Source organism: Acanthochromis polyacanthus, chromosome 16 (genome assembly GCF_021347895.1).
Source record: "Acanthochromis polyacanthus isolate Apoly-LR-REF ecotype Palm Island chromosome 16, KAUST_Apoly_ChrSc, whole genome shotgun sequence".
Lineage (NCBI taxonomy): Eukaryota > Metazoa > Chordata > Actinopteri > Pomacentridae > Acanthochromis > Acanthochromis polyacanthus.
Genome location: NC_067128.1, coordinates 12,908,045 through 12,920,630, shown reverse-complemented (window position 1 = coordinate 12,920,630; position 12,586 = coordinate 12,908,045). Strand labels below are relative to the sequence as shown.

At 39.9% G+C, this 12,586-nt stretch overlaps 1 protein-coding gene across 3 annotated transcripts in view; it reads left to right on the top strand.

Annotated features, from left to right (window-relative positions):
* Positions 1–12,586, top strand: part of vta1 (vesicle (multivesicular body) trafficking 1) — an 84,457-nt gene that overhangs the window by 24,294 nt on the left and 47,577 nt on the right. For all 3 annotated transcript variants that reach the window (XM_022206562.2, XM_022206561.2, XM_022206559.2), the window contains exon 3: positions 8,387–8,514. In XM_022206562.2, the coding sequence (XP_022062254.1) occupies positions 8,387–8,514 (128 nt within the window). The remainder of the gene's footprint in view (positions 1–8,386; positions 8,515–12,586) is intronic.

Below are 12,586 nucleotides of genomic sequence, written 5' to 3'. Positions count from 1 at the left end.
TATGACATCCACTGTTTCTTACATTCTGTAATGTCAGTGCTGAGAAAAGCCCTTCTTCCTCTTCTTTTCCATAAAATGTTTTGTACTTAGGTTTCAGCTTTGAGTTCAGAAAACAGGGCAGATTAATTCTATATATCAGGGGATACTAACTGGCATACAGCTGTCCGGATCCAGACCCAGACACCGTCTTATACTGGCCGGACCTACACACGTGGACAAAATTGTTGGTACCCCTCAGTTAAAGAAGGAAAAACCCACAATTCTCACTGAAATCACTTGATACTCACAAAAGTAACAATAAATAAAAATTTATTGAAAATTAAATAATCAAAATCAGCCATCACTTTTGAATTGTTGATTAACATAATTATTTAAAAAAACAAACTAATGAAATAGGGCTGGACAAAAATGATGGTACCCATAACTTAATATTTTGTTGCACAACCTTTTGAGGCAATCACTGCAATTAAACGATTTCTGTATTTGTCAATGAGCGTTCTGCAGCTGTCAACAGGTATTTTGGCCCACTCCTCATGAGCAAACAGCTCCAGTTGTCTCAGGTTTGATGGGTGTCTTCTCCAAATGGCATGTTTCAGCTCCGTCCACATATGTTCAATGGGATTCAGATCTGGGCTCATAGAAGGCCACTTTAGAATAGTCCAACGCTTTTCTCTCAGCCATTCTTGGGTGTTTTTGGCTGTGTGTTTTGGATCGTTGTCCTGTTGGAAGACCCATGACCTGCGACTGAGACCAAGCTTTCTGACACGAGGCAGCACATTTCTCTCCAGAATGCCTTGATAGTCTTCAGATTTCATCGTACCTTGCACACTTTCAAGACACCCTGTGCCAGATGCAGCAAAGCAGCCCCAAAACATTACTGAGCCTCCTCCATGTTTCACCGTAGGGACAGTGTTCTTTTCTTCGTATGCTTGGTTTTTGAGTCTATGAACATAGAGTTGATGTGCCTTACCAAAAAGCTCCAGTTTGGTCTCATCTGTCCAAAGGACATTCTCCCAGAAGCTTTGTGGCTTGTCAACATGCATTTTTGCAAATTCCAGTCTGGCTTTTTTATGAGTTTTTTCAGCAGTGGTGTCCTCCTTGGTCGTCTCCCATGAAGTCCACTTTGGCTCAAACAACGACGAATGGTGCGATCTGACACTGATGTACCTTGGCCTTGGAGTTCACCTTTAATTTCTTTGGAGGTTGCTCTGGGCTCTTTGGATACAATTCCAACGATCCGTCTCTTCAATTTGTCATCAATTTTCCTCTTGCGGCCACGTCCAGGGAGGTTGGCTACTGTCCCGTGGGTCTTGAACTTCTGAATAATATGAGCCACTGTTGTCACAGGAACTTCAAGCTGTTTAGAGATGGTCTTATAGCCTTTATCTTTAAGATGTTTGTCTATCATTTTTTTTCGGATGTCCTGGGACAATTCTCTCCTTCGCTTTCTGTTGTCCATGTTCAGTGTGGTACACACCTTTTCACCAAACAGCAGGGTGACTACTTGTCTCCCTTTAAATAGGCAGACTGACTGATTATGAGTTTGGAAACACCTGTGATGTCAATTAAATGACACACCTGAGTTAATCATGTCACTCTGGTCAAATAGTTTTCAATCTTTTATAGAGGTACCATCATTTTTGTCCAGGCCTGTTTCATTAGTTTGTTTTTTTAAATAATTATGTTAATCAACAATTCAAAAGTAATGGCTGTTTTTGATTATTTAATTTTCAATAATTTTTTATTGATTGTTACTTTTGTGAGTTTCAAGTGATTTCAGTGAGAATTGTGGGTTTTTCCTTCTTTAACTGAGGGGTACCAACAATTTTGTCCACGTGTGTATATTATATACAGACACTATTATGATGTTCCGGACCTTTGCTTTAGTAAATTTTCTCTGACTGGACTTCTTTGAATTTTAGTTGAATACCCCTGCTACATAATCTACATGTAAAAGAGGGACAGCAGGAAAAGTTTGGAAACCATTCATCACCTTACAGCGCTGTCCAGCTCTTGACAAATTTAGCTGACGATAATGGCAATCCGAGGAGAAGTGTGGGAGAGAATTTCATTCGATTTCATGCACATTAGACCGAATGTTAGGTGCTTTATTACAAACTTTATGAAGAATTATATCCTGCTGCAGTGCCGTATGGTTCAGCTGACAGTGTTATTGCTGCTGCTATCAGCATGCTCGGCAGCGGACTGACCAGAGGTGTGGCTTTTTAAAATAGAAAATGTTCCTGAGCTGCAACGCAGGCCCGTAATGAAGCCTTTATCACGGCAGGACACGCATGAATGGCTCTTTTCTAATAAAACACTCCGTGGAGCTCTAATATCGTGGTCTACTGTAATGACGCACACACCCACTCACACATACTCATACTAAAAGGCTTGACATTTGCCTGTTGTTCGCGGGCAGCTACGCCGGTCGCAGCAGGTCTTCTCAGCGGTTTGAGGTTTCCTTCCTCAGAGAGAGTAAAACACTGCACCTGCCAGGACACCAATGTCCCTACAAGTGTGCAAATGAGCCTCAAGAGGTCAGGTGTACAACAGAGCAGAAAGATAGCATTAACTGTTCCTTCTTTAATGCAACAAATCATCCAAGAGACGGTTTCTTGCCTGAAAAAATAGACAATTTTGCAAGATTTGGATTGCGTCAAAATAGCGAACTAGTTCATTGCGATGTCTTGACAGAATCACATTTCTTCACTTCTCTTGTGAATGTTGTGACATTTATTCACCTTTTTTTACTATTAGGGACTCTTTTTTTGTTGCTTGCGCAACGTCTGATTCTTGCATTTGTTGTTACATATCAGTTACGCTGATGTCGTCTCATCAAATACAAATATAAACACTAACGAAATTCACTTTGTACCTACATGTTCTCCAGCCTCACAAGTACATATTGTCTGGATAAAGCTGGGTCGAGGTCTGCACTTTCGTTTGACTCACATTTGACGCAGACTGCTCTCCAGTCTGTCAACAAGGGCCGCACAAATTAGATTTTGTGGGGCTGTTATTATGAGGAGGGGAAGGAGGGAGGAGGTGAGATGAGACAAGAAGAGGTGAGTGTCTCAGTGGGGGTCAAATAAATGAGGCTTTTATCAAGAGACTGAGAGGAACAGACGGAGAGATGATGGAGATGCAGGTAATTTCTCACAAATCCCGAGCTTCATTATCACTTTTAAATTAATTATGATCTCGTGATGACATATTTTGAAGACAAACAGACTTGTTTTTACTTGCAGAGCAATTTATAAATGCTTGAATTATTTTTCTTTCCCCCGCTGTGTGATCATGCATACCTAACGTTTCACAAATCTGCTGCTAAATGCCAACAAGAGGAGCTAAGAGGAGTGGAATTGGGAGCTGAATGAGATCAGGTCCTGGTCTTTATGAAGGGGAGGAGGGTGGAGGCCGAGGAGATGGGAAGTCCCACAGGAATGCTGGACTCACTTTATTGATCACTCAGAGCCAATTAAAGGAAGCTGTGGACAAAGATGAAGCATGGAGACACCCACACATACTCAGAGTTGCCCCCTTGAGCTAGGTTTTACAGAGGCTCCAGGGATCTTCATTACTGTCACACTCAGGATGGCTGCATCCGTTGCTTTGATGGTTGTATGTGTGTGTTCTTGTTAGTTGTTCTCCTTATTGGCATGGCTTGAAGTTTGTTCCATTTGTAGGCTCTTCTGTGTTTCTCTTTGTAGTCTATATATTATGCATTTCTAAAATCTGTATCTGCAGGGACACTTTTGAAAATGTGGGACAGTTATGAAAGGGATGAAGACTTTTAAAAGAATTATGAAGCTTTTATTGTAAATTTCAAATATATGTATATATATATATATATATTTTTTTTTTTTTTTTTTTGCTAAAAGGTTGAAAAGTTAGATGTTTGTAAATCGGATTAAGTCTCCTAGCTCCGAGTGTCTGCAAATCTTTAAAAGCAATGAATTCAGTCCCCTAAAAAAGGTCTGGAAAGGTATTTAAAAGTCTTTAATTTCATTTACAAAGGTGGTTAATACAGGGGGTCCTCGACGTACATCAGAGTTCCGTTCCTATAGTGTAATGTAAGCTGATTTTCTCTGTAAGTCGAAACTCCAGTGAAAATGTAAACAAAGCATTGCGATGTCTTTCAGTCTACACATACAGTATTCATCTGCTCTGCTCGCCACGTGACGATGTATTCGTTTGCTCGGCTCACCGACTAGTTCCACTGAGCCAGTTCCTACGTAACAATGAAACACCGTACATTAAACAGAGGACCGGCCCGTAGTTGGTTCTGACGTAACGGCTAAATGACTTAAGTCGAGGACTTTGTAAACCGAATCAGGCCCTAATACAAAAGGAAGCCCGCAAAAGGCAGGTATTGTAATCAAATGCCCAAACCGTCTCATCAGGTTTGGAAAGTTACAGAAATATTCTGACATTGATGTGTGGGTGGAGGGAGTTCCTGAAGCTATCCGAAAAGCATTTGAAGAAATAAAGCAACCTTTTTAGAGCTGCAATTTTGGAAGCAAGCTACTTCACCCTGATTGATGACATTGTGGCTACTTCTTGGAGCGAGCCTGAAAGGGAACCTCAAAGACAAGTGCCTGGTGACAGGGGCTACAGCCAAGAAGTATAATTAGGTTGGGCCCAGAGGCTTGGTTTGGTGCCGGTCCACTATATGAAAAGTTGAGTTGTGTGCTTTTGCTAACTGGGTGGTGGAGTTATTGGCAAGCTACAAACACTGATTTGATTCAGTGTCCAAACAGAAAAATCTGCTTCAGGTAAAGCCCTCTATATGCACTTAATTTTGGTCTGGCAATTCACATACTTTCTGCTTTTCTCTGTGCTGTTACCTTGGTACCTGTCTTCAGAGGGTATTTTTGGATTAGATTCAATTAAGTGAGTGGTTAAATTTTAGTACACTCTTGTTCCCACACAGTAAAAGCTTCCCAAGGTGCTGGTGATGGCATTGAGCTGCAGTCAGACCTGACATTGCCACAAAGACAAACCTGATATTTAGTTTAAATTTCTTAACTGCCACATTAGTAAACTATTTGATGGCCTGTGAAGTTTTTTTTCTTCGCGAAACAGACGGACACCCTGCGGTTTTCTTTTTATGTTCCACTCCTTTATGAACTGCTGCCAGCACTTGTGACTCATTGCTATAGAGCGAGTCAGTCAGGCACAAACCACAGCAGCTTCTTTCTCCCTTTTTTTTTTTTTCTCTTTCACTGATGACCTGGCTCGTACGTACAATACATGTTGGACTCATTAATTCTATTTTCCACTGTCATCGCCGGCTCAGCTCTCCAAGGCTTCGCTCTCTCTTCGCTCTCGAACGGTGGAAAATCACTTGTTTAAAAATCAGTCTCATATGGTCCATGGTGGGAAATATCCCAAAGTTACCAGCCAGATGCTACTAAATTTAGCGGTTAGCCGTCTGCTGCAGCCACAGAGGTTATACTCTGAATATATGCTAATGAAACAGTTGTTATTTCAGGGATGAACCAGCAACAATGGTCAGGTTGAGCGTGGTCACACATTCATGAGTCCTTTGATTGTCTTTCAAGGAACTGATAGTGTGAGGATTGGAATCAACATTTTTGAACTGGTATGCTAATGCAGAGTGCTTCCTCATTGCCTTCATATTCATCCAGCTGTCATATATCTGATGACAGAGCTGATGTTCAGCTTATTTTCTGATTAAATTCAAGTAACAGAAGGGTGTATTTCAGGGGACCAACAGGAGAGAGAATGATACCACAGTGTTTCAAACAGACAGTAAAACATGCTGCTGGACACCTGCAGGGTATTGACTCCACCCTGACCAAGACGCAGCAGCTCTTCATTCTTCAGAGACATGCTCCTCCCTCTGGTTTGTGAAGAAGGATTCCTGCTAGAGCAGGATAATGAGCCCAACCGCACCAAGAGCAAGAAGAGTTGACTTGTATAGATTTTACTCCAGAGTCACTTGAATTCAACTCCACTGAACATTTATGGACAACTTGAAGGCTTAGAAAGAAAACCACTCCTGAGATGCCAATAAACTCTTTGAAACATTTTCACATCATGCTGAGATAACATGGATCATCAGGTCTAAACAAAAACTAATGAAGTCAATTCAACTGAAGTGCTGCTGCCATTGAAGCAACAGGAATGTTATTTATCAGTTAACAGAGAAAATAAGCAAAAACTCTCGTATGAACAGTTTATGGACAGTGACATGACACCATGTTGTTGCAACAGAGCTCAGAAAAATGTTAAATGTAAGCTGCATGAAAAAGCGTAAAATGGCAGGAGATGGGAGAAAATCAGGCAAAACCAGATGATGAAACAATCATCATGATGGAGCTAATGTATTTCTAGCATTACATTTGAACCATGTTGAATAGTTTCATTCTCCTCATGCCTCAGTGCTCTCTATTTACTTTTAACCAAAAGTGGTTGGTTGGTTTGGACCCTTTCGTCTATTTGCTGAGTCATGTTACCCACCGTGAAGATGATGTAAATCAAGAGTGAATCAGGCAATACAATGATATATTCAAACATGTGACTCACTTTGAAATTGTTGCAGCTTTTTTACAGTCAAAAAAGTTGCTGTATTCTTGTAATTGACTTAAAGTTTGGTTAACTGTGATGTGGAACCCCGACAATGAGCCGTGTAAAGTTTCTTGAGTTTCCTTTGATCCCACATTCTTCGTATTCCCAGACCGGTTGTCCTCTTGTCGTCCTGCACTCAGCTCAGTGGGTTTACATTCCTCTGCTGTGGCACACATACACACCTTCTGATAAAGTCAGCGAACAGTGTATCTATTCAGGCTGGTCAGGGTCCATCTGCTGGAAGGGACCGGTGCGTTTGCTTTAGTGCTTTTACAAGAAATCTGATTCCTGCTGGACACTGTAAGGCAGCTAGAGAGAGAGAGAGAGACATGCAGACAGGGAATGAGCATGAGATTTAATGTAGAAGAGGAATTACAGTTGTAGAAAACGTATGCAAAGCAGGGGCAGCTGAAATGAGAGGAACTGTCACACTCGATGGCATCTAATGAGGCGAGGATGTGTTTGGTTGAGCTGAAACGTTTGAACACGGCTGAGGATCATTTTTCATGCACTAAACCGAAAGTCTTCTAAGCCACACACTGAGGATCCTGTATTTATTTCAACAATCTTCACTGGATAGTTGCATTAACTGATTTGATAGATGCATTTACAGATTTACAGCTGCAGTTTGTAAAAGCTTTCGAAGGTTTATTAAAGCTGCATTCCTATAAAGATAGTAAAATAAGTAGATAAATGTATGAATGAATGTCATCTTCTGTAAATGTCCACGATAAATTAATAAATCAATATAAATATAGTATAATAATTATAAGTATTCATTATTATAATATGATTAGTCACCAGTAAGTCTCAGATCTGGACTAATAAGTACTCAGGTAAGTCCCTGATTGAGACCAAACTCATTTCCATGCAACAAAATTTCAACCATCATAAAAGCAATGATTGTTCGTTTACATCCAACTGTAGTGCAATGCAATAACAACTTCCAAAAAATACTGCAAAAGTTCCTCACACTGATCTAGAGAAAATATATAATATGAAAATAACTTGAAAAAATAGGATAAACCAAAAAAATCTTGCGGTGTTGCTATCTTGCTGTCATTATTTCAGCATTAGAGGGTCACTGTACAGATGTGGAGTTTGTTCAACTTGTCACCATTACTGAACAACTCAAGGTGGTTGTATGACTGCAGAATTAGTCTTGTGAGAATTAGAATTTTTTTCCCCCACAGCTTTCTTGTGGCAAATAATGCTCAGAGTTTCATCCATGTTGGCTAGTCTGCCTGTATCACTGGTTCTGAAACCAAAAATTGCCAGAGTCCTGCATCCCACTGGCACTCCCCATCTTTCTCAGCTCGACTGCTTGTCTGTTCTTTTAGCTGTTGGTAGTATTACAGACCTCTGCTGGTGCATAGTTTGCACTGAAATACATCCCTTTAAAAGGCTGTTGATTTATATGATATATAAGGAAGATATTGGCCACACATGATAGTGCAACGAAATTGAAAAAAAAAAAAAAAAACACATGGTAAAAAGAGCCTAATAATTAGTGTGATGTGGTTGTAATGGGCTGCATACTTGTGTATGCTCTGTTATCGGACTAATATCATATTAGTAATTAAGTCACTTTTGATTTTTAAAGCTACTAAATTCATTCTAATTAGTATATGTTTTTCATTTCCGTATTTAGCCACTTACACTAAAAGTCTATTCTAATCACATATCCAATAGCACATACTTATTGAGTCTTGCTTTGCAGATTTTACTGCTCAATTCATGACCTTTGTAATTGTTTTTGAGTAATTGTGTGTTTTATTTTGTTTTTCAGATGAAGAAGGAGCTGAGTGACAATGACTCCATCAGCCAGGAGGTGGTTGGTAACGCCCACATTGAAAATTACGCCTTAAAAATGTTTCTGTACGCCGACAATGAAGACAGAGCCGGTCGATTCCACAAGTGAGGAATATGTTTTCTTATGTTTGTATCTAGTGGTTTTACCTGTTGACAGTATCATGAACTTAACTTAAAAAGGAGAGACTTTAAGACAAGACAGACCAGCTACCAGTTTTATCTTCATTTAGCAGGCGTAATAGAGCCTACTTTTGTTAGCTAATAAGTAAAAACTTCTGTTGTACTGAGTGACTTTGGGCAATCAGGGAAGTTGGTTGACAGTCAGATAATTGTGCTAAAATCGCAGTGAGACACAACGATAGCAAAATTTGACCTGTGTGATTGTTGCTGTGACCCACAACTATAAACCAGACGATCACAATACAACTTTAAATGACACCGATTACATAGGATCTTCTCTAAGAGCTTTTTTGAAACCTCTCTTGGGAAAAGTGCACACTTTATCCTTCCCATAGTTCTATCTTCTTCTCCTCTCTCCTCTGTCAATTAGACATGCTCCTAATTACAAATCTCTTTTTACTTTGCATGTGTCCACCTGCCAGCTACGTAGCAATGTCACCCAAGTGATTACATTATCGATGACGCCAACATCTGGGTCCATTTTTTTTTTTTTTTTTTTTACCATGATAGCTTTTAGCTACAACACACAGAGAGAAGTACTATGAAAAGACTTTCTGTTTCATAGCCTTTCAGTCTGTTTGTTTCAGCAACAGTCAATGACTCATACAAACCACATGTGTTAGTGGGGCACAATGTTAACATGCGTGTCAGTATATCCACATGTTCATAACTGCATGTTAGTGCAGTTTATGTCTTTGTTAAATGGTATCAGTCCATTGTCTCATAGTGGATTTCTTTCATCCGTCTTCTTGAAAATCTGGAACGTGTTACTGGGTTTATAGTTGATTCTAAAACAAATTAGTGTCTACTGTTGAAATGGATCTTAACCTATACTTAACCCAGTAAATAGTTGCCTAAACTGCACCAAACCTTAGCAAAGCCTCACTGGAGAGGAGCTGGTTAATGCTGGCAAAATTGTCATTGTTCCTAAAACATATCTTTTCCCCCAACCCCAAACAAGGGTGTAGCAAAACTTTTTACAAACTGATGCACCTCTTGTGTACCTTTGTGGCATGTCTGTGACTCTGTAAAAGCAAGGCAAGTGGTGCTAGACTTCAAAATGCTCCCATGAATCCATTTGGAAGGCGATGAAAACAGACATGACTTATTGAATGCGTGTGCATGTACAGCACATGGCTTGGTGGACGAACATGTGATGGGTGAATGCCGCTCCTCCCCTCTACTCAAACCACAGTCGTTTCATCTCCTTCCATCCACACCGCACTTTTCCATCAACACCAGAGCTTTGGCTTCACAGCAATCGTCAAAGTAAGAAATACTGTATCCTGTTATATAAGAAAATACCAGCAACTTACAAAAATAAGATCTGCACGTAGTTCTCAGCAGCAGTTTTTAGTTTCGATGGTCTTCCATTGTGTTTTGGTGGATTCATTCAAATGGCAGCTTAAACCTTTGAGGCAAAGTTAGCAGGATGGTGAACCTGGACTTCAAAAGCATTATTCCTAAAGAGTTAGTTTTGAGTTAACTGTTTTGAACTGAGAGCATGTTCCAGTGTTATTATTATATTGAGTGACATCACCAGAGATCAGGGTTCACATCTGGATTACAACTTAATTTCTAGTAAAGTAAACACATTGCTTCTCATGCTTTTATATTACAGTGACATGGAACCAAGTGCCAACAGTATCAAAACGTACAAACAGGAAAGCTTTAAAGCTCTCTAGATGCATCAGAGGAAAACATATTTATAGCAGAAATATGCAAAAATGATCACCAGCAAACCTCTCACCCTTAGTTTCTTCTTCACTGCTGAAAACCAGGGATGAAAACTTGCAGGTAATATTACCAGACAGTTGTTTGTGGTGATTCTTACCAGCTTTGGCTCTTTACAGTTAGTGTCCTACTGGCTGAAGTGAAACTTCAGTCTGCTGACTCTCTGCCAAAGATTGAGTGAAAAGATGCGTCACTCTGTCACAACACTCTACAACCTCCTGAGAACTGTGATGTTCTGCAGAGTGAGACTGTTCTATGGAGGAATGATCATTAATACAACATAGTCTCACTTCAGCCTCGCTTGAAGCTCATTATGTTTAGAGTTGTGAAGGAGTCTCTCCATTATTTGGGTCAAGTTGTTTGTGAGAAATGAGCTGTAAAAGCCAGCTGTTAATCAGCATCGATAAATACAGCCAATATCAATCATGCTGTCCTTATTAATGTTGATGGTTAATTTATCAGCTGTTGCTGAGAACTGTAGCTGCTCTGGATTGTTGAAAACAAGCAGCTGATGACACACCTGAGCTGAATGTCTGAGTTGCTTTAAACTTGCTGATGATATAATTCAACTTTTATAAGGGATATTAAAGGATTTAGATTTAACAAGTGGATTTGCGTGCACTAAGATGCCATAAAAGTCAAACCCTAGGCATCAATATCATTAAATTAAAGCAATCGGAGCTCCAGAGCAGCTCCCAACCAGCTGAGCAGCTTCACAGAGTCCTTTTCCCAGCAGGGTCCTGCTCCTTCTCTGCTCCATCTCTTTAAACCAACCTGCTGCTGGATTCTGTCTGCAACCAAAAGACAGCGGAGTGAAAAGAGGAACAGCGAATGTCAGATGCAATCCTTTCCAAGATTTGTTTTTCTCCCAGACAGAAATGATGTATACTGATGCAACATTTGTTTTGCTGTCCAACTCCTGGAAATGTGGCACGATGTAGAAAGTGTCTGCGTCATGAGAAGGAAATGTAATTAAAGTACTTTTCATCACTGTCACAGTCAAATGCAGCAAAACAGACATAAATTCTGAGTCCACATATTATCTCTACCTAAACCATTTGACCAATGCTGAAATTTAAGGCCCACATTCACACTCCCACAGCAGAAGGGAGTTCAGTGGAAGCAAAAACAGAATTAGTGACAGTGGTTACACCCTAAGGTTTAGGTTTTGTTAACAGATATCAGGTCTACGGGATACACTGAATACAAACAATGTTTTTGATGCTCAAAGTCAGACTCTCAGACCCAGACTTTCCCACGTCACTGGTGGAACTAAACACTGCTTCTCAAATCTCTCGGGCCAAATCAAGTGAACTTTTTTTTTTTTTTTTTTTTTTAACAAAGTCGCATATTTGACTTTACAGTTTGTACAACCAGTCCAGGATGTTTTCAAATATGGCAGGTCAGTTCTCCTTCCATGGAAGTAGAAAAGTTTGGCGTCATGTGCAAAGCTGCTGCTTATGTAGGTCAGGAAAACACTGCAGCCTGTTGATCTAATGAGAGCGTGTAGCCTTTGCTTGTGCGGTATTTGATATGAAAACCTGTGTGATAAGGCTGTTTTAACAGGAGTGTTTCCCCTGGTGGTTTGGGCGTGGTTACAATGATGTTAATACTTCAGTTTTTAAATACCAAGAGCAGAACATAACCTTTTAGAAGAAGTACAAGAAGAAGGGGAAAGGGGAAAAACAAACTGAAAAATATTTGTTAACTAAAATCACGTTCATTTTTTCAGTCAAATCTCTCACGATCACACACTAAACGAGAAATATAAATAAATGTTGCTTTTCAGGATCTGGTTTATCAAATCAGAATTTACTTTGTCATGCCCCTGGTTGGAGTTTGTAATCACTGATAAATTTGTCATTTTTAGATATGTATGTATCATATTTAAGGAGGCAGGCCACTAGGAAACCGGGTTGAAGTAATTGGACAAGTTACATTAAAGGATATTTTATGATTTGTACTTTTTCCCTCCATTCATTCCTGTCATTCCTGTCATTCCACGTATCATCTGCAGTATAACACCTGACAGGAAACATTTGGGAATTGAATCAGAAAGAATTTTTATGTCTTTCATATGGGAAGACTATATTCTCATTTGTTTTCTTCTTTCCTTGCAGTCAATGCGAAACCGTCAGGAGTCTTGGTGGACAGTAGGTCCACCACAGCTGGAGAGTTTGGTGGACCTACCGGGTTTTTGGTGGACCTACAATGCGCGGACGGAAAAAAGTGCGATTTACGACAAAAAATTTAACAAAATAAT